At 36.1% G+C, this 27,187-nt stretch overlaps 1 protein-coding gene across 1 annotated transcript; it reads right to left on the bottom strand.

Annotated features, from left to right (window-relative positions):
• LOC138125977 (very long chain fatty acid elongase AAEL008004-like) lies at nucleotides 1-27,187 on the bottom strand. The gene is made up of 8 exons (XM_069041583.1): nucleotides 27,018-27,187; nucleotides 9,436-9,503; nucleotides 1,736-1,818; nucleotides 1,575-1,682; nucleotides 1,429-1,512; nucleotides 1,319-1,375; nucleotides 1,157-1,262; nucleotides 1-1,053 (listed from the first exon to the last, which is right to left on the bottom strand). Exons 2-8 carry the CDS (start codon nucleotides 9,491-9,493, stop codon nucleotides 614-616), a joined length of 936 nt encoding a protein of 311 aa, XP_068897684.1. The 5' UTR covers nucleotides 9,494-9,503; nucleotides 27,018-27,187; the 3' UTR covers nucleotides 1-613.

Genomic DNA, 27,187 nt, shown 5'->3' with positions numbered 1-27,187 from the left:
AATGAAAGATATAGTTTTTTCGGCAATTTTTATTCAATAATAGTAAGTATAAAAAATACATAGGTACAACAAATAACCTGATTTAACCTACATAAAATGCATAATTTCAGTTTTCAACAATCCTTTAAAATCCCATCTAGAGAAGACCATCTATGTAAGTATATTCGAGTTTCTTCTAATATAAAATGATAACAAATGAATTTTCACGATAACATTTAAAAAACAGCACCTAAAATATATAAAACATATTTTATTGCTCAAAAAACTCTTAATGTATATGAACACAGATCTAAAAAAAGACGAATTTATTGCAATTGGATTTGTTCGAACTAATGGAATAATAATCTAGCTTTTTCGCTAATCACCGCTCGGAAAAAAAATTTTCGACTCCACTAGACCCTGTACATAGGCACGTATTGTTAGTGGCTACAAAAATTCTTGTTGAAGTTTGTACAATCATTACTCTACTTACATTATTCGCGTGAATGGAGAAGTGCTTAAAAAATTGAGCAAATTGCTTTATAGTCATGAACCCGAATTAATTATCCTACACAATTAAATTAAGTAAACAGTTCGATCATGACTCAATTTAATAAATAAAGCTACCACTATATCACTGCGACTTTATCCTCTGGTGCAAGTCCGTCCCGTTGACGTAATACTCGCTGACTTTACTCGACTTGACTCCGTTCTGCGAGGGGCCGCTCCCGTTCTGGACGGGTTTGTTCTTCGCCAGTGCGGCAGCCGCCGCCGCTGCCGCCGCCACCTTCCTGTTGTACGTTTGGATGTAGAAGTCCTTGAATAGGAAGAAGAACATGACGGCGTGCATCCCGATCCACCAGACGAAGGCACGGGGATAGTTGCAGTCGGTGAAGAGCAATTGGAAGGCGTGGACCATGATCGCCACGAACTGGACCATCTGCAACGTCGTCAGGTACTTCTTCCACCATAAGTACTTCTGGACTTCGGGACCAAGGGCACTTAGCATGTAATAGAAGTACATGATGATATGCACGAATGTGTTGAGGAAGCCGAAGAAGGTGCTGTGCCCGCCTGAAACACCAAAAACTCGTGTCACACTCTCCTTTCCGTCGTCACGTGTATTGCTGGTTGCCGACGAAACAAAATCTCTCGTTTTCGCTATTGCTTTCATTACCTGGAGTGAATTTGACTCCGAACCAGACGGACATTGGCATGACGCCATGATGGATGACGTGGAGCGTGCTGACTTGATCATACTTTTTTCTCAAAACGAAAAAAAGCTGTTAAGTAATAAATACAGAAAACTGTTCGTCAAATTTGCATCGAGGCTACTTACAGTGTCGATGAATTCCGTAAACTTCGAAAAAAAATACCACCACGAAGCGTGCACCATCTGCAATTAATTCGCTTTAGTGACAGTTTGGAGTACCTAATTTGCCAACTTACTCTCAGCGTACTGGGTTTGTTCGAATAATCGACGGGTTGACATCTTAGGCTGTATTCACCTGTCAACCAGCCTCCCAATGCAATCTGCAATCAGAGAGATATTGTTAGTTGCGTTATTGATGAGGTCGGATGGATTCGGAGATTACCTGATAAAATAACCATACACTAAATATGACTTGTAAAAAATTGTAAAATACTAGAGTTTTCTTGAAATGGAAGGGTTTCCTATTCTCCATCAATTTCGGTCCCAGAACCTGCAAAAATTCGGTCAGACTTTCTTTTTTTTTGAGGAAATTGTGTGAATTACCTTTACTACAACTACGTAAGATATACATATTCCTAACGTATAAAAAGGGCTTGACATTAATGGCCAATCTGCTGTACGTTGATCTGAAAAACAAAAAACTTGATGATCAAAAAGTTTTACCGATGGTAAAAACTAAAAATATGTAAATCGAAAATCTCTTAAATTCACGATCTTAAAAAGGTCTACTCAGAAATCTTGATACAGATTAAAAAACTTGTTTCATGAACTTGATACATCTCCTACTTGGTGCAATATTTAAAACATGTTTCTGAATCCGGCTCGAAGGACCATGACCGATCTGCCATTAGTGTCTGGCTGATCCGACTCGAAGGATCATGCATGAACAGTTCATCAGACACTAAATTGATTGGCTGTTCAGTTTATATTATCGAATACTGGTGGTATTATATTATTTAATTTTTTACACAAGTAATTTACCAATTACCAATATTCCGTTTGATTTGAAATTTTTTGGTCAGGAAATGCTCTAATAAATTTCCGAAAATTTTTGGTTACATCAAAAATGAAATTATCTCGATACTTTGGAATGGACCGATCGACCGATGTATTTTGTTTGCGTGTTGTGAAATTCGCAACTTGCTCTTGCTCAAGTCACCTATTGCTGCAAAGATAAAATTTAGTAATCACGGCTCCGAAATCAATTTTTTTAAGTATTTAGAATGACACAATAGTGTGGCAATTAACGGCGAAATTTGGTGAAAGTCGGTTAAGGTAGATACAGTTCATAAAAGATATAAATATACTATCGCGAGCAAAAAAAAAACTGACCGTCAAAATCATGCTTTGACACAATCGAAAATGCTCCGTTGTAAAAAGGTCGTAAATATTATAACCTATCATCATGTTCTACGACATTAATTGACATTTTTTCTCATTTTCTTGACACTTTGTTGACATGGGCATAATCAGGCAGGGAATTTTTTTAAATTTGTGATAATCTAACCAAACTTTAAATGACATTGACGACCAGAATTTTTTGCTCGCGACAGTAAGATACATAATAATTTCTTTCATAAAAATTCAAATGTTCATTTTAAAATTTTCTCGAACAGAACAATTCATTTATGAATACGAAAAATGCTTTAATAATTCACTACGAATACAAAACAAATGTAAACATTCTGCTGTTACTGATATGATATGTAAACTAAATTTTAAACAAATAAAAAACTTCTTCAAGTCCTGAGGTTTTGGCCACAGTTCCCAGAACACTAGCAGCATTTCCTCTTTGGATAGCAATACTTATTCTTTGCTGGAAATAGCTAGGGGACTCGGAAACACCAGATTTTTCAAGCAGCAACTTGCTTATATCTTTAAAAAGCTCTTTAGCATCTGGGCTCCATGGGCCAAAGGTTTCTAACGAAAATGCGACAAAATTATGATTTTCTTTAATTGTACAATATTTGCCGTGTTTTAATTTTTCGGCTGAAAGAGCAGCGGAACCTGATTTTCTTGAACAACCATCTAAATGTGTTGCAGCCAAGGTATCAACACATGTTACATCCCAAACAAGTGTTCTACCACGTTTCCAAGGAATTAAAGTAACCCCATCTGGTCTTTTACCATCTTCACGAAGCAATCCGTAAGGTTCAATAATACAAGGAATGTTGACTGAAGAGAAGGTACGCTTTAAAATATCATTTAAGGCACTGTCGCGTGGAATTCTACCAGCACTTTTTAAACACGAAAGACCATGATGACCCCATTTATCCACCTGAGAGCCACAAATGCAAATGTGTGGATGACAGATTTCAGATCCAATTCTAAGAGCAACAGCTATTTGAAGTGTTTGACGGTCCAATAAAGTACCAAGGTTAGAAGATGGTAGAGCTTTTAACCAGGCTCCAGATTCCAATTCAGAAACAGCTAGCAGTCTTGCTTTATTGCAATGATCAGAAGAATCCAAAATTTCATTAAACTTTTTGTTGATAATTGGAGCATCCCATAGTCTTTGCAAATTAGGTGAATCAGGTATCTCAATGCCGGGACAGAGGAGCTTCCAACAATCCAGAGCTTCTGACAAATATTTGATCTCAAATGTATTGTTTAAAGGAGAGAGTATACATCCGATGAGAGCAATTGAAGAATGTATTGAAGCAAGGAATGCAACTGAAGATAAATCAGTCACTGAACGGATACCTAGTCCACCAAAATCCAATGGAAGTGATGCTTGATTCCATGAGTTTGAAGATAATTTAATATTCAAAATTTTTTCCAAGGTTGATTGAATTTTTTCATCAAAAGCTTTACAATAATTTTTGAATTTCCAAAAAGGACAGCAACGAAGAAAATAATTAAGTTTCGGAATCCAAAGATAATGACGTAGCAGAAATAAAGCCATATGAGGTTTTATGTTTTCGATATTTTTCACTAACAAGTCGAATTTTTCCAAAATTGTTGAGAAAAAATTAGGCATTGCATCTTCAAATAACGGCGAACCAAGTAAAGATAAATCTTCTGCAGAGGTCTTTCTAATATCTGGAGAAAGAGATTCAAATTTCTTCAAAATGTCGATTTTGCGTTCTTCAGAAACATCAGGAGAGAGGAATAATTCACATTTAGAGTAATTCAATGATAACCCAATTTTTTCAAATTCAACTATAATGGTTTCCAGATCTTTTAAAACAGTTTCAGCTGAACCTCCTAAAGCGCCATCATCCAGATACCAAACATTAAGGTGCGACGAAAGTCTTTCAATGGTCGGGTGAAAATGTATTATTTAATACATTTTTCATCTTTTTCATTAGAAAAATTTAGTCCAATCAGATGGGATTAAATAAGTAACAATAATGTTCCTTCTAAAAATACAAATTTAATGATTGTCATTTCCGATAAAATCAGAATTGACACAATCATGATTAGCAATTTTTTTCAATGTCAGTAAGCAATTAAGTTTCTTTATTTTGAAACCTATCCTCTATGACCTTTGGATTAAATATCTTCATTATTTTCTCATTATTTATCAATATTTACCTACTAATGATTTTTTTTATAAAGAGTGTTCAAAAAAATGTTGTGGTCAAGTGTGCTGGTGCTTGCTTTTGTTTCCGTTTTCTCCTGGTTTTCCTTCTAATGGTTTTTATAAATATTAAATTAATAATTTAATATAAAGTAAAATGATGTCCAAAGTGAGGTTATGTGTCTAAAGGAAATATTAAAGCAAACAAATAAAAAGAGCACCTGCACTTGTAGAAGAGGTAGAAAACCGAGGGCTATTTGCCCACAATTTTTTTTATGTTCGTTGCTTTACGAGGGATGGTTTAAAATTTCGTGACCTCTAACCAAAAGATGTAAAATTCTACATAATTTCTCTCCATAACAGTCCAGAGATTTTTTTTCTTCTTTTGCTAGAGATATTACTCCAACTACATTATATGAATCTTTTCAATTTAAGGAGAATGTAAACAAAAATCCCAAGGAACTATATTCTAAAAATAGGGTGGGAACTCTTCATCGCAGAATTGTTTTTTTTTTACAGCAATTATTATCAACGTATAGAAATGAAGAACGAAGACAGCGACGAAGCAAAACCTTCTTTTTCGTCGTTTTTGCTTTGCTTGATACTTCATAGACTGCAATAGTTTCCCCTTTTGTTAGAGATACACTGACCGCACAAAAAACGACTCACTTTGAATTTTATTAGTATAATTAAGTAATTAATTGTCTTAGAAATTTTTTTTGATATCATGTTGTATTGATAAGTGTTATTTAAGTTATTCTTTGCCAAAGAATATCCGACAAACAAAACATTAAACACAGCATATAAAATTTAAAAAAAAGTAATTTTTTAGAAAAAAAAAAAATGTTATGAAAAATTGCCAAAATTTGAACAGCATTTTGAATTAGTATCTCGTATTGTCAAATTAAATCTTTTAATACGTAAATCAACCGACAAAAACAACATGGAAGTAGCGCAAATTTTCTAATAATTTATTTAAACAAAAGAATTCGGTTGCCATGGTGACCATAGCACTCCCGATCATTGAAAATATCCCAATTTAACTATAATAAAGAAAAATAAGTACAAATTTAAGATCACTTATTAAAGAAATCATAATGAGTTGTTTTTGTGCCGGTCAGTGTATTTCTCCAACTATTTTATGAACAAAATTCAAAGGAACTATATTCTCTTTCACTTTTTTCACATTAATTATCAAGGTGTAGCAAGGAATAATGAAGACAGCGACGAAGCAAAACCTTCTTTTTCGTCGGTTTTGGTTTCCTTTTGCTAATTTCACTATCAAGGTGACCCAGAAGATACTCCAAACATTCCCGTGGAATCCTAAAATCCTGACGCTCTGATCTTTCCAGTGGACGGAATTGGATAGAAATGTTTTCATTTCCTCCGAAGAAAGAGAGTCAGCTGTCAATGCTGTCTCTGACAAGTCTTCAAAAAAACAGTTGGATTCTGCAGAAATCTATTCTTGTGGAAAAACGTAGCCGATAAAGTTTGATAAATTTTTGTTACAAAAGCTATTCACGAGACAACTTTCGTTTCCTATGTGCTCACTTAAGATAATAAAATGCAGGATCAATGCACGTACACATCAAGCTACCAATTGTTAAAACCCGTTTTTCCATTGAATAGAAAAATTCGTAGATACATTTGTTGCATAATCAACGATGTAGATAAGCTCCATAAAAGGAGTGCCGAACATGCCATTAATTTTAATTAAAATGATTAGAAAATGACTTTCATAAAAAATTAAACTGCGCTGAAAACATCTATGTATAATCTATTCCATCTTTAAAAGAACGATAGGTTGCCATGCTTTAATTTTGTTAAATTGGCAGTACTGAGGAAATTAGTAGTTATATTTCACTTTATTTTGGTTGTAAATCTTTTGTATATGCCGTTCACGATTATTTTAAACACGCAGGAGGCCGCGATATTTTTTTGTTAGATTGGCGTCAGGTCCTGTCATATGACGTTTCGTTTTTAAATATTCGCATTGTTGTCAATTCCGTCATTAATTTAGTTAATAAGAATTTACCCAGAACTGCCCTACAAATATGTATGTTTCATTTCAATTACAATTTTACGATTATTGTTCCTAATGCGTTCAATTATTTAAAAAATGTAGCAACTTGGGAGCAGTGTTCGATTGAATTATAACCTAAAATAGATTTATTAAGACAAATCACAGTACTGCCAACTAAAATGTCAGATTTTCATAGATAGTCCGAATTTGAAATAATCGTGAATGGTTTATAACTAAATTTGAAGTGCTATGTTGCAAGATGATTCGAAAACAAAAAGACAAAAAATAAATAAAGTTATCAATAAATGTCATTTTGACGTTTTTCTAATTTATTTTAAATTAGACTACACAAAGTAATAATTTAAAGGGTTTACTACAAGTGCATAAAGCCAAAAGTTGTATTTGTCGAGACAAAACGTAGCGTGTTGAAGGGCACATTTTAAACGAGATAGGCCCGCCCGATCTAAGTAATGATGCGATTATTAACAGATTGATGGATATCTTCAATGTGAGAACAATGAATTTGTAATCGATGAAATCCTGAACTGTATAATTAATTTATAGGTGGGAAGATCTGTTATATATTGCATAATTACAAAAAAGGGTCTGGAGGATACTAGAACTACAAAAAGATGAAAATCAGAAAAGTGGAACCATTTTTTAAAAGAAATCTGACCGAAATTATTCGTGGGCTAAACATTAGAAAATGATTCGGAATCTAATGATGAAGATAATTCTGAAGATGAAATAATGGAGGAGGTTAAAGTGTAGATGTTTTTTAAAAAAAGTGATTCCATTTTGGAGAACTTACCTATCCGTTTTCTGCTTGTTAAACTAAAGCAAGCGTTCTTGAAACTCATTCAATGACTAAAGCCTCCACCAGATGTTTACATTTTGATTTGTTTTTTTTTAATTGCCATTTTTAATAAAAAATGCTGGGTTCTCCATTAATTTCTTGTAATACAGTTTCAATCGATTCGCAAAAAGGCGGAACATAAGTATGGCAACACTGTGCCTATAAAATTCCTAACCAAACTTTTATTCAGATATACAGGATGAAATCTGTCAGATTGTCATGGCCAAGCATCGTTTTTTTAAAGTTGGAATACATTATACTATTCCGGACACGGAATCTTGGCCATAACTGACATTTAACTGACAAATATGTGTGAACTGGCCTTTATTGAATATAACCCAACTTTTGACTCGATAATGCCATTTCCTTGCTTTTTTGATGTCAGAATAAAAACTTCAAAGTGATTTTTAATAATTGTCATTTATTAATGACGCTAATGATTGGTTTACATCATGTTTTTTAGAAATGTCAAAAAAATGTTGGCCAAGATTCCGTGTCCGAAATAGTACCTATGTACTTCCAATTTTCTAATGACAAAATGTAATTCCCATTTCACACGATTTATTAAAATTAATTCAATTTTTCTGCCAAGCTGGCAATAGAAATAAATGTTGACTCCCTTGTCAAAATCACATTTTTTAAATTTCATACACAGCTGTATAGCGTCCCATAGAAGGAAAAAACTACGTCAGTTTGTTACAAAAAAGTGATTTTTTTGTGGTGAGACCACTCCTTGAACCACCCTGTATAGTACCCCTCATTCCGTCAGTCTTTAAATCTCGGTGTTCATTTAGTCCAATAAAATGCAAAACTGACTCTTTATCGCCGATAAAAATTTGAGATCTCGACTAACATTCTGCGTCACAGATCAAAGAGGAAAATGCACAAGTGATCTTTTTATTGGAGTGTTTATGCAACATAAAAGAAAATAAATTTCCACGAATAGTTTTTTGACAGATAATGAGGTCAACCCGCGATAAAAATAATTCCCTAACATAAAAATATAGATTGGTGGTGTGTGTCATCGAAAATGATAAAATTGCCATAAGACGATCGTTATTCGGGAGTCTGCCATTTAACTCTCTGCTAATTTACATTCCGAACATCACCGTTTCTCTTTTTTCAAGAGAGATTTTACAATTTTTACGTCACAAATCGTTGATCAGTCGGGAATAAAAACCAGTTATCCACATTGTTACCAGTTTTGCATATTAAAGAATGATACTTGTGTTACTCATTGCATCGCATCAACTTTATTTATGATGTGGAAAACTCCGTTTTACAGTTACTGTGACGATGACACACAACACGCGAATTCCAGATTTATGCGGTACGAATTAATCACAGACGAGCATCTCGTCGATCATGACGTACAACACTATTGTGTGCGTCTGTTTGCAGCTTAAACTCGAATCGAATTGGTGTTATCTTTGCAATAAATTCCCTGAAATGGTGCTTAGTTAGGCAACCAAATAAACACCGATCCGTTAGTGCGTGCAATGTAATTACCAACAAGCCACTCCTCCACGACCTATACACTTGTGCAAACAAACTTCGCTCGTAAAAAAATGAAATTTACGGCAGCCAAGCTTGATGAGGTCGAAAATTAATCACCGGAGTCGAATTAAGCAGCGTCGTGGGACGACAGCCGCTGCCAAAAATCTTCAAAATAGCCCGCTTAAGGCCAAATACGCTGAGAAGAAGCCTTCGAGTGTCGAATTTTTGGCAGTCGTCCACGAGTCGACCTTCTAGCCGATTTTCGAGCGAACGACAAGTTAAACAGCGACAGCAATGACCATAAAGTAATCGCGCCGACAAAAGCGAAAATCCCACCGACTCACCTTGATATTTGTTTAAATAGGAGTTTATGTTGTGCACGAAGTCCAGAAGAAAAGCCATCTTGACGAATCTGAAACGAAAAGATCAGTCAGTTCTGGTCGGAAGCGGCGGTGACAAATTAGAGCTTTCAGGAAATCCTGACCGATAGTGCTGATGAATTAACAATTACACCTGCGCTGCAGATGCAACAGACTTTACATAACTGTCGATAACTTTCGATCGCCGCTTACTGTGTCAATGTCAAGAACGGATAGGCGCGATGTTGCAGGATGGCGAGAGGAGCTGGACGCGGCGATCTTTTCCTGATGAATAATGCCAGTCCTGGCCGGGGTCGCGATCTGAGGACGCATCAAGGAAAACTTTAAAAACGAAGGAAAATCGCGTTTCTTGTTGGGACGCGGTCGGAATACAAATGCGGGATTGCAAGAGTACAGCGCGATCACATTTTTAATGGCGTTTCGTAAGCTCCGTTGGGCAAGACAATACTCTTTCCAGGTGGAGTGCCACGCTTGCTTCGCCTTTTAAAGATTTACACCGTCCTTGCTGCCATAAAACTATCTGAGTAGTTATTTGTACGAAAAGGGGGAAAAAGTGTGTTATTTCCTTCCGCTGGGTGAAGTTTAATCACCCAAGGGAGGAAATGACACTTCAATCCAGAGATATATGTATACGTGTTTTTTTCTACTACATACTTGTATCTTCATCTAAAAAAACCTACAAAATTAAATTTTCTTAAAATCGGAGTCTCAGGGTAAGCACACTTGCCGTTATCAAGGTTGCGTTCTGTAAACAGTTTAATTTGTTCCGATTGGTTGTGTCTTGATTTACGATTTTTTGAAGAATGGTGATTCTGCGGAAACTGTTTCCCAAGATTTTATAGCAAAAAAGTATACAGAGTGATCACAAAAAGACGCCCCAGCTTATATCTTTCTTATTTGAAATTTTTTCAACAAAACTGTTCAAATTGAGAACCATTTTGTTCGAGACGTTGTTGACATCTACGTATCACACTTCGCGTGGCATTCAGAAGGATTTCAGGTGGCGTTTTTCTGCATGCAGTTATTTCTATTATTTTCGAAATATGATTGTAACATATCCATAAGTTCGCTTTTATTCATTTTACTTCACAACACGAAATCCAAGAAAATTAAACAAAAATTAAGACAAATAATTTTTATTTTCAAAATAAATTTGTATTTGTTTGTGTTTCCATGGCTACAAGAATGTCTTTATAATTAATTCTTGGCCTGCTACGAATAAAGTTCTACTTTTAATAATTTGTAATTGACTTTCATTTATTTCTTATGTTAGAATAACATTTAAATATACAGGGTGTGCTATATTTTTGAAGTCAGAAAAACATAATGAATCTAACTGTACCAAAAAAATTATACGTTGCCATTTAAAAAAATAAAGTTGATCCTTTACCCTTGCAAGGTAGGGTTGCTAAGGGCAACATTCTATATCCAGTTTATAGTACTTTTTGAACCCTTTAATTTGAAGTATCGCTCGTTGAAATCGGATTTCAAATAAGAAAGATATTAGCTGGGGCGTTTTTTGTGATCACTCTGTATATTTTGAAAGTTGTGCAGATATTTTAACCTGAGGTAGTATGTGGTAAAAGAAGGCAAATTCACCCAACTTGTCTTATACAAATGTTTTAATGGTTTACAAGAGAATCACAGGAATCAGTTTGTTTGGGAACCGTTGAAAATTTTCAAATTTGGCGGGCAGTTTTGACGTACAACCAACCTAAAACGTTAAGTTTTTCTGTCATTCGAGGTTATATGTATTTTATTTTTATCGTTAATTTTTTTTTATTTTCAGCATGAATCTTTGATAACATTTGTAAAGTGATGATAATAAATAGTGCCTACAACTGATTCCGAAAACAACAAAGGCTTAAACGACAAAGTAAAATGACTGTACTTGTGAGTAAAAGCATAAAATGAAACATCAAAGAAGTTGCTCACAATGCCTGCCATTCAGAGCGAATTTCCTGAGCAGCGTTCTGAATTCGCAGCCAAACTACAAACTGAGAACTCCCAGGGGATTTGCAAGACGCTGTGTACTTGTTCGTGGCTGGTTTTCAATTTATTCTTCTTTTCTTCTCGTTATTCATTTCGAAACGCCTGAAATTGCGAAGATGCTGCACAACGTTTACAAAGGTTAGTGCATTGGGAAGCATTCGGTTTTCTCCAGGTTTAGATTAAGGTTCTTGTCAAAGTGACTTAATTTTGAATTAAATGACAACAAAAATGTCTACTATTAATTTTTTTGACCCAGTTTTTCACAAAATTCAGTGGCTCTCAAACTTTTTTGAAAAACTTTTAGCCCCTTTTTCGACACGATGAAATTATAGAGCTGCACAATTTCACAACACTCTTGATATACGTTTTTTAGAGATACTTTGTAGGTACAAAAATGAATGGAAAACGTCATTGTGGCATTTTTTGTCTGATATGTTGAATGTACGAGAAGAGAAATATATGTAAATACAATCGAGGCAATTTCGTTGTAGTGGAGAAAGAAATAAAAATGTGTAACCTTAACATATTCATAAGCAGAAAAAAAAGTGAACCAAGGATGACTGCAAAATATCTACGAGTATTACCAAAAAATTGTAGAGAGTAACAGTAACAAAATAATATTATGAAATAAATATACGTGAGCCTAGGGATTAAGATAAAAAAAAAAATGTTGAAAAACTGATTAAAGTTTAGATTCAGGTAATACAAATATGAAAAATGTGATAAAGGAAAATGTAGTGTAAGCTAGAAAAAAGAAAAAAAAAAAGTAAATAAAAATATTGAACAAAGAAAAAAGAAACATACTCATACAAAGATGAATAAATAAAATCGCGTGAGATTTCACCTTTTTCAAGAAAGGAATTGAAACGAAACAAGGGTTGTTCATATTTAATATGTAATATATAAGCTTTGTGTCGGACCACCCTAAAACCCTAAACTATTAATAAAAGGAGAAAAAGACACCGGAGATTAAAAATTATTAATGGAAAATCCTTGTTTTTTACTCCATTGTGAAGAAATAGAATAAACATTCCGTTCAAAGACAAATGCCATCCAAGGAAGCTCCGTGGAAGCCATCACGAAGAACAACATTAATGTTACGAAAACAAACAGCTAAAAATCGAGAACCACTTGAAAATCAATTTCATTTCTATGAATTAAATTATCCACCTTACAGACCCCATTTGACTCTAAGCTACGAGTACTTCAACCCATTTCCTAATCGGAAAATCTAACTACATACTTTTTAAAGCAAATGTCTTCAGACGACTTAATTACATTAAGAAATAAGACATTTTCTTTTCTTCCAGTAACCTGTGTCTGGGAAAGTCTTTGTACCTTGCAGTGTAGTTCTATAAATATGTAGTTTCTTGTATGACAGGAAATGACATTTTACATCATACATAAACGTCTCTGTCACCTCATTTGTGTTTTTTTTTTTCGGAAAAAAATCTTTAAAAACCTGAACTAAACTAAAGTCCATTCAAAAATCAAAAAACCACCGCATTTTCCTCGATAATCTCTATCGGCAACGCTGTCTAGTGTAAAATTTTGTGAGACTTGTAATTTTGAAGTTAAATGTTTATTAAGTGTCTTGTTTTTCTGAGCATGTTTAAGTAAAAATAATAAGAATCAATAAATAAATGAAACGTGCTGCTAATAAAACAATATGAACGAAATTCAAAGCAATTGAATTTTAATTTGAATCAAATAAATGTCATAATTTATAGTTACCAACGTAGTATGAAAAAATATCTACCTAGGGTTTTTTAAATTTTACCAACCTAAAGCAACAGGTGGTGGTTTTTTGATTTTTGAATGGACTTTATGTCATAATCAGAGCCTCAGAGTGAGCACACTTGCCGTTACCAAGATTGCGTTTTCCAAACACTTTATCTTATCCTCACTGATTGGCTAGTCGGATTTATTATCAAAACAATCTAGGAAGAAGCTTGTAAAGGAAGATGATTTATGTATCACAAAATAGACGACGGAAATAATGACCAATTACGGAAGACGTCATTTTGGTTTACTTTTCATTCCAAAAACGTTAAAATCTTATTCCATCTTAACAACCACGTGAGCAATTAAGGAATACATATGGAATCAGTTTTGATAATACTCGTATTGTGCCATTGACATTAAATAAATTGTAACTTTTTAATAAATGTTATTACAAATTCCTCTTTTTGCCAAATTTTTTAGAGAACATTTACTTTCGACCCTGAGACATGCAAGGAAACGTCTACTTTCTGTTGGGGCAGAAAAAGTACATATATTTTGCATCGCAACTACAGTGTGTCCAAAAAAAATGTCATCAAAGCGCCTCTCTCGATTCATACGCACGTCTTAGTCTTAACAGTTCTTTAGAAAATGTTTACGATAACATTACCGAACCAGTGGCTTTGTCCTAGTGACAGGAATAATATATGTACACTGACGGACAAAAAAATTGTCGCCAAAATGTCTTTCATTATTTTTATTATGTAAAACATGCTTGCGAGCCTTCACAATAATATGTCATAAGTGACAAATATTTTAAATAATTTTAAAATGCCACGTCATTTGACAGACATTGGTTAACCTCAAAGTTGGAAGTATGATTTACATTAATGAAACATTAAATAAAATGACAGTGCCGTCAAATGAGTGAAGACAATTTTTTTGTCCGTCAGTGTACATCACTTCCAACAATTCTTTTAATCATCACCATTTTTTGACAAGGCGCAAACATTACAAGACAGTCTGGCACAGCCAATCCCGACGAGAAATTAGGTGCAGGTTGTCTTCGGGGACGCTTTCCGTGACATTTTCCCATTTAAACCGAACCCATTTTATGCGTCGCCATCGAACAATGTCCAATTAACCGGTCTAATTGGACCAGATAGGACACCGAACGCTTGTAAATTGGACGGTTTAGCCTTACACCGCTGAGGTTGCTCCATGGTCTTGCACTAAGGTCTTCGTCTAGGTTTTATTTATCGTGACCGTGTGCGGTTCGAATACAAATGACAGACTGCATCCCGAGGAAATCCAATGACGTACATTACGTAAATTTGCAAACAATTCCTGCTTAATTAAATTCCATTTATTTAGATTTCGTTACCTAACTGAATTTTTTTACAAGTTTCTTACGTGTTGCAGTGGTAATCCCAGCGATACTGCTGATGTTAATTTCGGCAGTTCAAAACCTGTTCAACGTGCGTCTTGCGCCGACGTTGATCGAATTGGTAATTGCTCCGAGATTTTCTTGCAATGATGCGCGCTCTCACACGACACTGTGCAAAAAACACACGTGGCGATACTTCCGTGAATTGCCAAGCAATGCGACTTGTCGTCAAAATGTCTGAGCCACGACCGGGTAATTTATTTGGTTCTACGAACAACACAAATGATCATACAGTACGGATTCAGGAAGCGTGGAATGACAATGATTACTCAAGCGAAGACATGCTCCAACGAGTGAATGAATGAAACCGCATGTCGTTTTTGTTTTATTTTTATTGTTCTGTGTCCAAATTTCCAATTACCAATGACAATGACAATTTGTTAAAAAATTCAAATTAATTTTTTTCGTTCAAAAACAGATTTAAATAAATGTGTTTAAAATTCATTTGGAAAAATAATGAGCTCGAACATGTTCTGTCTTGTGCTTAATCTCGTTAATTTATATTAATTTGTTTATGAGTGGTACTTTCAACATTCAATAAATTGCGGAATGTCAGTCGTGTCAACAGCACACACTTGTGACAAAATTGCTAATTTTAGAACGGTTCTGCACAATATAAATATTTGAGACACAAATATTTGAAGGGTGAGAATTATTGGATCCAGCTTTTCATTAAGCTCACGATCACATATTGAAAAATTTTCGTCTTGTTGATTCATTTTTGTATTGATTGTTTTTTCCACAGATCAGAATGGTGTAAATTTTGCCAAATAATTTGAATAAAACACATTTCTACGGTTGAAATTCCTTCAGATAAGCAATTTTTTTTTCATTGGCACGATGTAGGAAGTCACGTTACTTGCTACATTATGCAAATGAACGACAGGCGATCACGTGATACTTCTTTTGAAAGTCCGTTGAAACAAACAAAATTGACAGTGTTATGAAAGTGTGATCAAAAAAGGCGAATGATTTAGAACGGGGAAAAAACGTAACAAATACTAAATTAAAAAAAAAACACGATGGAAAATGATAGTTTGTTAATGTTTTGAGGGTTTAAAGTGTGAAGAAAATTATTTTTTAGGCACCCTTAATGAAACCGGTAATTTTACGTACATACTCACAAGCGGACGAAAAGTAACTTTTTTTCGAGCGCACTTTTTCGGACGCTGACCGTGGCCCCATCTGTTTAGTAAGTTAGCAACAAAACCGACAAAACCGATAATTGTCCTGTCACAATAGATTATGTAAATAAGTATGTAATTGTATTGCAAGTAGCAAATTTCTAGTTTTGTTGTCAAGTTGACAACAAATAGTATTAAAAAAATGTTAATATGTATGTATTAATAAATTTATCTAAATATTTGAAAAAGGTAGATTCAAAATGAATTTGTAATTTTTCCAATGATGTCTTTTGCTTTGTGGTTCGTGCGGTTGCCTAAAAAATTTAATGTACACCTCGGGTGCGCCTCGGCCAGAAAACTCAGACTCGGATGAAAAAGATGCACTTTTTGGCCTTGATACACAAATAACTATTCAAATACGCGATGTAGGGATTAAAAGTTTTAAATAATGTTCGAGAACTGCTAAGAAAGAGTTTTTAGATATGGTAAGCTATAAAAAAAGAGTCAATAAATGAAACAAGAAGAGCACAAAGGAAACATAGAACAAAGAAAAAAGAAACCGGCATTCAAATGAAAATTGTTGGAAGATTAATAAATAAAATAACTTGAGACTTCAGCTTTTTCAACAAAGCAATTGAAAACGAACAAAAGTTGTTAATATTTAATAATATAAAACTTTTCCGTCTGACCCTCCAGAGCACCTAACTCTCGACAAAAGAGGAGAATAATTCACTGGAGATTAAAACTCATTTATGAAAGATCTTTATTTTCATATTTCACTTTGAAGAAATGGTGTAAATATTATCTTCAAAAGCAAACGCTGTCGGGAAAGTCAATTTCAAGCCATTACCGAGAATAATACAGTGTTGTGAAAACAAATACATAGCTAAAACGGGGAAATTCTTGAAAACTAATATGATTTCTGTGAATTAAATGAAAGAAATTAAATGAAAATCGTTCTGTTTGTGATTTAGACAGGCTTCAAAAACACGAAACCTCACAGAAATGTCTCGAGACGGATTAATTATATGTATGTATTAACAAATAAAAAATAGTAACTTATGCAACAAGTGCATAAAGTAGTACTTTTTTCACACTATCCATGAGTTCCATGCAATATTTTTCTACGACTGTCTACAATTAGAAAAACAGTCAACATCAAATTTGATGAGTCGGTCAAGTCTTTGTACCTTATTACGTATTTTCCTGAATGGAATTCATGCGACAATGGAGAAAATGACACTTTACTCCAGAGGTATTATAGATGTTTTGCTCCTTTTTTTTTTATTTTTTATAAAACATTCAAAAATTTAAATTACACGTATTGGAAGTTAGAGCATCAAAGTAAGCACATTTGCCGTTACCAACGTTGCATTTTAATTACTTTTTATATTTTTTATTTAATGAATTCTGGTATACTTCCTACACTAATAGATTGCGTTTTTTGACAGACACAAAGACAAGTGTCTACGCCGTAAAAAGTAGAAAAGCGCCCAAAACATTTGTTATATCATTCATGCTCGAAAAATCGATAATTTCAACAGCAGTTTATAACAATTGAAAACATTTGTACTGAAACTTAATTCAGATTGACAGCTGGAATGCTGTAAACATTATAGGCGTAGGATTACTACTGGTAAGATGGAGAGTTTAGTATTTTTCACTGCGTCATGTCTTGGAACTAGAATTTAAAAACGTGCAATCCTATCAGTGTACGGAGTATAATGATTCTCTGACAATCGATCGTTCTCCATGACATCTTCGAGGAAGAATTAATGAAGAAATATTCAAAAAATGTATGATGAAAGGAAATGTCAAAAAAATTGGAAAATTACTCCCTGGGGAGTAAACATATTTTATACTCCCTAGGGAGAGAATACGATAGGTTCGACCCAGAATGAGGCAGTAAGTTCCTACTTTCTGTCGATGTAATGGGAAAAAATAATTGGCTCTTAAGTATACAGGGTGTCGCAAAATTAACGTATTCCAAGTCGGGGGAAAAATCTCAGGAATCTCGAAAAAATAAAATAAAAAATATAGGGGGGGTCTTTACAAAATATGGGTCTGTAGGTTCAAACTTTTCATCATTCAAATAAAAAATATAAATGGTTTACATTCATTTTGAAATATGGTGAGGATGATTATGTAAAATATTAAAATATAAATGAAAAGACATTTCTTGAAAAAACAGCTTTAACTTTACTTTTGAACAAATATTGGCAACTTTGATATTTTTTTCAAAGTGACATCAATTTTTTTTTAAACATTTTTACTTGGTTAACAGGATGTCCCCTACTAAGCCCCGAACTCGGAATACGATAATTTTAAAACACCCTGTATATTTACATTTAGATCCATTTTCTAATGTATCCACACTGTACAAACTGCTCGGATCGATCGGAAAAAATAAAATACAAGATTTAGGTAAAGCGATAAGGAAACGTGACTGTCAAGAAGAGTCCGCAAACAATCATGACAGTACTTGTGACTTAGAAAAATTCCTGATAAAACTGACAAATTTACAACGATCCAAACTGCCACACTGTGTACTCTATTATCTGCATTAGTGGTAATTAAAATGTCAAAACAACCACGAACATCTCAATGTGCATTCTAATAACGCGATGTTCGCTTAGTAACAACAACAAGCGTTTTGCATGTTCTCTAACAAATTTACTACTCTCCCGTCCCAATATCGGTCACGATACACCGACATTTACAAAGTGTAAAATAAATATTTGTAGATATGTCAGCTATACAACTGGCAGCTCCCCATTAATCACCAGTTGCGAAAATTGACTGCCTTATCGTTGCACTGGATTATTATCAGATGCTGAATGATAACGTGACAGCTAACACCTTCAATTAAGACCAAACATTTGGACAACGAATCAATCGCGATTCAATCATTGTTCTAGATTTTGAAAAACCGCCGCCAATGTCAACGGTGGCGTCAATCGTCACTCTGATAGCGCTCTTTCCCGACAATTACCAGCGTAAGCTTAACAGGCCTGAAGGTCGCTTGCGTAACGTAATAATCATCCCATTCATGAAAACCTCGTCGTGTTTACTCTTCAATCTGGAGGCGGCAGGCAAGAAAAAACACGTGGCCGTCCCCACCTGTTGCTGGAAATGTGTACACTCACGCCCCGAAATTTTCTCTGACGTCACATTAGTAACCTTCACGTTTTTTTAAATAAATAAATAAATCGGATAGAGCGAGGGGCAACACTCTTGTCGTTCGATTTTTCGGAACTTTCTAATTTCCGATCGTTTCATAATCGATCGATCGATTTCTTGCGGAACGGTTTCACGGTGTGCCACCGCGGACCCGGTCGGTGGGGCACTGATAAAAAAATTATTCGGAATGCAGGGCCATATCCGTACCGGAGGAACCGGAAATCGTTCGGTTTGGAGCATCGCGTGATTTTATTAGCAGATTAAATTATCTTATTGTGACGTAATTCCCCAGAAAGTTTGCCTGAAAAGGCAACCAAAACAGTCATTTGAATTTTTTCCCTCCACCGAGACAAAATAATAACAACATAGTACATATTATTATGCAATGACATTTTGTTGGTACATTTACAATGACAAAAGATGATCGCGTGTTTAGCGCTAAATAACAAGATTTTTTCACAAATGAAGAGTTCAATTAAAAGTGGTTGCTAGAAATTAACAATAGGAACTAATTACCTAGCAACAGAATTTAGACAATTATGCTTCAAAGTAATCTGTTATGTAAGTTGCACAATGTCAATAAAAAAAATTAAAAAAGCTTGTTTAAAGCGGTAAGTGAAAAAAACTGGTTTAATGAAAATAAATATGTTATCATTTTACAATAATTATAAAATTATACATAATTGTGTTGCCACGGAGTAAATAAAAAATAATGAATGTTTGTCTAAACTATTACGGGTTGACAACTTGTTGAAACAACAACAAAAAAAATCTTGAAAATACATATTTATATACCGGCTGACTGAGGAAAAACCCTTGACGCTGTATCTTACTTATTTTTCATCCGATTTGAAAAAATGACATGAAATGAAATAGTTCGAAAAATATGTACCTCAACATTCTCTGATTCGATAATTTTTTTGATATCTATTTTTTTTTTTCAAATTACACTGTATATATTTTTCTATTCGTTCTTATAGAGAATTTTCTTCTGAATATTCGTACATTAAAAAAAAGAACAGCAAAATTATTTTCATTGGAAAAAAATTGAAAAATCAAAAATCAAGTACATAACTAAATTTATAGATAAATAAAAAATCTATTCTAGTTACTCAAAATTGCCTCCATTCTGTTCCAAACACTGTCGACACCTTCTATAAACCCCAATGGTTGCGTTCAGTAAAAAATTTTGGGGTATTTCCTCACAGACTTCACTCTCCCTCTTCTTAACTCTTCTCGCGTGAGAAGAGTTACGTGGGGTCAAATAAACATTGTCTCGAATGTAACCTCATAGAAAAAAATCTAATGGATTCAAATCGGGGGATCTAGGGGGCCATCGAATAGGTCCGTAAGTACTGTTACGACTTAAATCTTCGCACCTCTGGAGTCGTATCCGTTTCCGCCAAAAACCCCAGCGGAGAGAGGGGGCGAAAACAAAAATCGGGGGAATCAGAGACGACCGCTTTCGTTCACTTGAATTGAAATTCGCCTGAACGAAAGCTTTGCCTTCCTCATTCTTACTGTAAACTATTTCTCGATATTTAAAGTTTACAAAAATTTGGTCACCAATTCCTTTGAATGAAAAGATAAAATGAAAACGAAGGAAAACTTCTGCAGAGGAAAAGTATTGCAGTAGGAAAATTGAAGAGCAGTAGAGAAATATTGTGATGTTGATAAAATAGAAAAATAAAAAAAGAGCATAATAATGTTGCAGATTATCGGTCTAATGGAGAATGAGGAATACGTAGAAAACGGTGAAAGAAAGGATGAGAAGAAAAACGGTATTATGAACATCTAGAACATCCAGAAAAAAAAATTGTGGTTAAGAATAAGAACAGAGGAGAGTTATGATAAGAAAATGGTGCTACGCAGGGAAGGCCACTCGGCCTTACATAGTTTGCAAAGTCGAAGGCAGACGTTGGTAGAATCCCAATGGAGGTGTAAGTTGCGAATGTGAAAAAGCAAATCCACGAAACCCAATAAAGAATGAAGAATAATAGATTAGATTTAGAAATTTAACTACTACAGCACACGCGAAGTTTCAAAAGGACGAAGTTAAGTCAAGTTAGGTCAAAAAGTTGTTAGAAATGGGTGTCAGACGTGCGAAATGTGAAGCGATAATTGAAAACAACCAAGAAAGAATAAAAATGTGATAAATCATTGTATGCTAATGGCAGGAAAGGTTAAGCGCCAAAAGTTGGGAATGCGTCACAGGATGTTTAGAGGCAGGAAACGCAGGGATTTAATGAATCTGAGTACAATGTAGAATATGGAAACTTGGCAACAAACAGGCGCCAAAAATGTCGAAATAAAGGAAAAAAACGAAAGTGTTATAAGAGCGAGCGTCGAAGTGAAGGGACTTGAAGGGGATGAGGAGCAATGGCAGAAGAATGAATAAAAGAGGATGTGTGGCCTGCATGGAAATATACTAGAAATGTAGAACGGAAGAAAGTTGAAAAAAATGTAGGTGGAAGAATTAGAAGAAAAATAATTTAGGATAATAGGACGAGGAGGATTGATCTATCATTTTATTCGTGCATTATGACAATGACATTTCATGTTTGTTAGGGTAAAGAAGCAAATGAAAGTAAAAAAAGTTTAATCAACAACTTATTAAACAAAATTTTGTGAGGAGGAATAAATTATAAAGAATTTGCGATCTGACTGAAAATGTAGTGTTTGTAATAGTGGAGTTGGCAGAGAAGTAGAATGAAGAGTTAGGATTCAAAATGGGAAGAAGTAGACATACAACACTGTTTGCGGAAATCTTTGGGAAGAAAACAATGGAAACCTGGAAGAAAATGAAGAAAAAGTGAAAACGGAAAAGTCATGGTTACTCAACCTGACATAGTTTGCGGTGTACATGGCAGACATTGACGGAATGTTAAGAGAGGCGCAGATTGCGAATATTGACAACATAAAAGTTAGGCCACTAAAAAAGGAGCAAAGTAGAATGAAAGATAACAGATAATACATCACGTATTTTCAGTAAAAAATTGTCTTTCTTGGCCATTTTTTAAAATTTCTTTTGGCAATTATTGAGACCGACAATGGAAAGAAAACTATAAAAATATGACAAATCGTATATCAATATGCATATGAAAGCGACGAAATTGAAGCCGTGTCCCACAATACTATCAGACAGGAAACCCAAGGAATTAATGAATCTAAATGTAATATAAAATATGGAAGTGTGGCAACAAACAAAGTACCAATAGGAATATTCATAAAAAGGGAAAAGACAATGATGTGACCCAGTGTGGAAACGTACAGACAAAAATTTTTTTGTAGATACTGGTAGCAAGAGAAGGACGAACAGCAACGGAACAACTAGTAAAAGTATATGGAGGAATGAAATGGAAGGAATGCTCTAAATAAAGATGGACGGGATTTAGGATGGGTGAAGACATTTTGGAAGACGAGAAGAATGGAAGAGGGAGCAACAACAAAGAAAATAATCAAGAATTTGATTTGGATGTTTTTATCAGATTTTGACTAATACAATCGATACGATTTGTATTGGGACAAACAAGCAAATAAAACCACCTCTTGGACAACTTCAAACCGAAGAAAGGGTCAGAAGAGCAAACAAATCAGATGGAGACGGCTACTTACAGCCAACTGTGCATGATTGAACTCCACGCAAAAACAAAAGTAACAATAAAGACCGGAAGATGAAAAGGTCACGTAAATCGCATAACAAAAATACCAAATTCCGACACACGTGTCGGTGATGGCCACCGACATAGCCCAGCTTAACCACCGCAGTATCGCTTTGAAGCTTCGACAGATGTTTGATTGAAAAAAATCACTCAGACCGTACGTATCAACGATACGATTCATAACAACTTTCACAATGCATTGACCCCGTTGCTGCCTTCACGTTATCTGTGCAATTCGTAAACCACTTGCTCGAACACGACGCAACGGAAACGCTTTCCATCGTTCAGGTGAACAATCATTATCTACATCCGTATCTCATTTACAAATGTTAATATCGCGATATGGAACGAAATCTGTCTGGAAAAATTTTTGATTTTCCGGAAAAAACTGACTCACCATCCGTGTCGAACACGGTCGACTTTCACGCTTTCAAGTAAAAGTGATAATGGTAATAGTTAGCATTCATTGACGAAACGTTACGTAAGCGATTGTAAAACCTGGCGTTCGGGCAGCTTATCCGAGATCGACCTGATCCGAGTAGCTTAGTCGGTATTAGAGCTTTGTGTGGATTGGGGGCGGCAAGAATTTGCCTAATCCAAAATTAATATTCTAATCAGCGGATGACGTAATCGTCAATAATTCAGCACGGCTGGTGCCCCCTTTCCAGGTTATTAGCGAGACGAGAGCGATGGATAAAACAAATATTAGATAAGTGGTGTGGAGGAATTTTTCACGCTGAAACTAACACTGCCGCGCGCCTTTGTTGAAAGAGAAACGGAAGTCGCACAAGATGGCCGCCCAACATGTGTCTCAAATTTTCCCGATTTTTCCGGAAGTGACTCTAACGCCCATCCAGTCCTGGCGCTTGTTTGTCCTTCCGACTAGAAATAACACAATCAACGTAAGCATAACACGTCGTGCGTATGTTTTGTATTTTGCAAGAACTGGTCCTTCACCCATTTCGCTCTTAACCCACTTCTGCACCGTCCGAAATTCTTTTTGACAAATTCGTCCACTCTCTTCGCCCGTTACGGTCTTAATTGGGCAATTAACTCCGCAAACTTTACTCAAGATGCTTGCGTTTTATGTATTAGCAACCTTGTAAACGTCTAGTTGCGTAAACAAAAACCAAACAGAAGTCCAGATTTACACACAATGACGACTAATAACTGAAATTTTTCACAAGCGCCGATTTTGACAGCGGTGTCAACAGTTGTTCATCCACTTATCTCGGATTGGGTATTAAACGGCATTAAAACAATTGTTATCTGTGAAAGGGATAATCTTCGGATTGTGGTCTAGTCGCGTGGAAAAATACTAGTCCCGATGATATCGCAAGTCTTCGGGTTTATATTGCAATCGGAGAGTGTACCAAGGCGGCTGCATACAACTAACCAGGCCAAGGAGCACCGGAATTGAGAAGCATCTTGCAACTCACTCGCGCCGTCTTTTCTATATTTACTCAAAACAACAAAATCACATCAGAATCTGTATGCATTCTTCCATTGACCCCCTCAAGAGTAATTACGCTATTTGTTTGTTGCAATTGCTCTAGCGCCATTCCCACTCACACAAAACCAGAAATGTCTACACACTCTCCAGCACCACTCCATTAACCTCTTTGCACATTAAAAAGACTTCTAGACCCACTTGTCTGGCTATGCCTTCTACTTCTCTCTTTTCCTGCGAGGTTGGGTGGCAAACCCTCGACTGGTGGCCGAACGGAGTCATTGACTCAACCCATTTCTCTGGGCCGGCACCGGACAGGTCACCGCAAGGTCAGGAATTCTTTCTGGTCTCTTGTAATTTTATTTACCCGTCTACTGGCCGGTGACGTCAATCCACCAGTTCGCCATCCTGCGACGACAAATAACAAGGCGAATGATCCTGCAGACACCCCCTCGAACCCGTCAAGCCATTACGCAAATGTCTCGTCTTTTATCTGAGTGAAACACAAACGGGCCATTCCTAATCGTCCTCCCGCGTCCTCGACAAGACCATCTGATCCTGTAATAGACAGCGAAGGCGGGGTCCTCTCTCACCGGCGAATCTTTCCGACAGCTGTGTTTGTTTCGCCGATTACGATCCTGCTCTACTAAAAATAATCGTTGCGATGCGAGTGTCCTGTCGCCGCGGGATCGATGCAAACGAAAAATTCTAGTTTTTGGTGCGCTTTTCCGTGACGACGGATCGTTGCTAATTATGCGGAAAATTCTCCTCTCTCTCTGGGAAATCGATAGCCACGGTCGTTTTATTGTTACAAGAAACTTTCCTGCCCTAAAACATTGTTCTGTCGGACGTTTCCGCTAACCTACTCGCTTAATTGAGGTACCTAACTGTTGATCATAAAAACGAAAAACGTTTGATTACGTGGGGTGAATGAGTGAAAAGCGTCGTTGCCGACGGGTTAATTACTTCTGAACCCCGCGGAACGAGAGCGTGTTTAGCAAACATTAAAACAATTATGTACTCGGGTCAAAGATTCGTGAAGGTAACCCGTTTCAAAATGGATTCTTTTCCACTTAATTAATCGAAATTTAATTAAATGTTTTTAAATGGGTGGACAATTATTTAATTAGGAGCGTTCCGCACGCAATTTATTATTCCAAAAGGTTTCCAGGTTGTATTCTCTTCAGCAAACATTTATGCTCAACTGTCACTGCTTAGTTTAAACCATTCAGTGGAATTCTTGAAATTAGATCAGTTTTCCATTCTCTCACTGGCGCTGCATACTGTGCCCACTGTCATCTTGACAGACTCTGCAAATGACTTCTAAATATGCCCTGTCACTTCTTTTGTATTCTATCCAATCAAAATGAATCTTTCGGTGGAATTCTTGGAATTAGTTTATCATTTAGTCGCTGGCGCTGTATACTGTTTCCACTGTCATTTCGACAACTCTGTAATGACTTTTAAACATGTTCGATCACCAGTTTTATATTCTGTACAGCAAACACTTATGCTCAACTGTTATTGTTTATATCGTTACATGGAATTCTTGGAAGTGGACTAGTTTATTGTTCAGTAGCCGGCACTACATATCATCTGGACAGATTTTCAAACATGTTTGGTTTCAAATGACACATTACAACTTGCAAAATTGTAGATCCCACCCGCACGCTAGCGTGACTTTAGTGTGTTGCGACCTGTGGAGCTTGGCTTAATGAAAAAAATGATAGCGTTTATTGACTCCTAGCTCATCAAGATTACCCCTCACATGCGATTACAATATTTCATCGTGACACTTGGTTCCCACACGTTATTGTCGTTTTATTGGACGTTTGTCAGTTGTTGGGCAATTGGTACCAAATCATCGTGGCTTCCTAATTAATTGTTGTGCTCACAGACACGATCTGTGTTGAATTGTGTAATCGTGCGACATACTCGGCGGGAAAGGAGGTGTCTGTTGTCTTTGTTATTGTTTACCTTTGTCTGTGGTGGCAGACAGATATGTCAAAATGAAGATTCTGATTTGGAATGTGTGCGCAAGTGGCGCCCCCTCTACCAAAAATGAGTTATTAAATGACAGTAGTGTGGTAATCCCACATGCGATCAAATTAAAAATTCTGTTCTTAATTGGATTTGATTTAAATATGGGGATCAGGGACGGTGTATGTCTTCGGAATAAATCGTCCGTTGCTCAAGCATTTCGTGATTTCTTCACTTTTGTCAGATGTACCGGCAGCGAACGTCACGTGTGATTCTATCGAACGACCCAATCGGGCCGACTATGTCATTGTATACAAAGCGTTTTTATTTCTAAATACAATTTTAGTGCACTCGAATATTTCGTGGGTGGGGGAATCTCCAATGCGTCCGCACCATTATTAGAACTTTCCTTGCGGAACCCCTCGGGGCGCGTTTAACGTAATCACCCTGTAAATATTAAATTGAGCGTGCGGCGCAAGGCGTGGCCCCGGGGGGTGCACAAATTGGACGAACAGTTCTGTCAAGTTGACAGGCAAGTGTCACCGAGTGACAGTTGAAAAATCGATCGGGACGCCACTGGCGTGTCGAGAGGTGGGTGATTTATAGGCGAGGCGTTAACGAGAGCAATGATTTTGGAAAATTTTCGAGATGGTGTTGGAGTGGGGTGCGTTCATCGTCCTAAGTGCAGTACAGCGATCGTGAATAAATTAATTTTAAGTTGGCACCGCTTGTTAAGTCACGCCGCTGGTTAGCACGGTCGTGCTTGACACTTGAAGACCGTAACAATTGTGGTTTGGCGGAAAGGAGGTAAAAGCAGAAAACAATCCCAGCGGACTCGGACTAATTGAGCGAAGGGGCGGCGGACGTGCGGTCCGGTCGGGCGCCCCAAACGTCAAACTTTTAGGTTAGACGGCGGCTCAGGTGGAGCGCGTGAAATTCGGAAAATCGACCGGAAGGGCCCGATTATGCAAATGCGTGTGGGTACTCACAAATTAAGGGAAGGCGAACCTAGGACTAACGGGACGATCACAGCCGAAAATCACCACAACGGAAAACCATACATGCGAATCGAAAAACTAATACTAAAAACACACACACGAAACTAAAAACGGCTGTGTTGGACTGTTTGGCGACACTCACTACAGACACACCGCTGACT

This window comes from Tenebrio molitor, chromosome 3 (assembly GCF_963966145.1).
Source record: "Tenebrio molitor chromosome 3, icTenMoli1.1, whole genome shotgun sequence".
Classification (NCBI taxonomy): Eukaryota; Metazoa; Arthropoda; class Insecta; order Coleoptera; family Tenebrionidae; genus Tenebrio; species Tenebrio molitor.
Note: the sequence above shows the minus strand (reverse complement) of the source record. Positions and strands in the feature narration are given on the sequence as shown.

Bases quoted from the DNA above. Each gene is read 5' to 3' on its own strand.
- LOC138125977 (XM_069041583.1), bottom strand. From the start codon at position 9,493: ATGGCTTTTCTTCTGGACTTCGTGCACAACATAAACTCCTATTTAAAC. The intron at 1,819-9,435 runs GTGAGTCGGTGG...TTTGTTTTTCAG, and splicing joins CTATTTAAACAAATATCAAG to ATCAACGTACAGCAGATTGG. The intron at 1,513-1,574 runs GTAATCTCCGAA...CTCTGATTGCAG, and splicing joins GTGTATGGTTATTTTATCAG to ATTGCATTGGGAGGCTGGTT.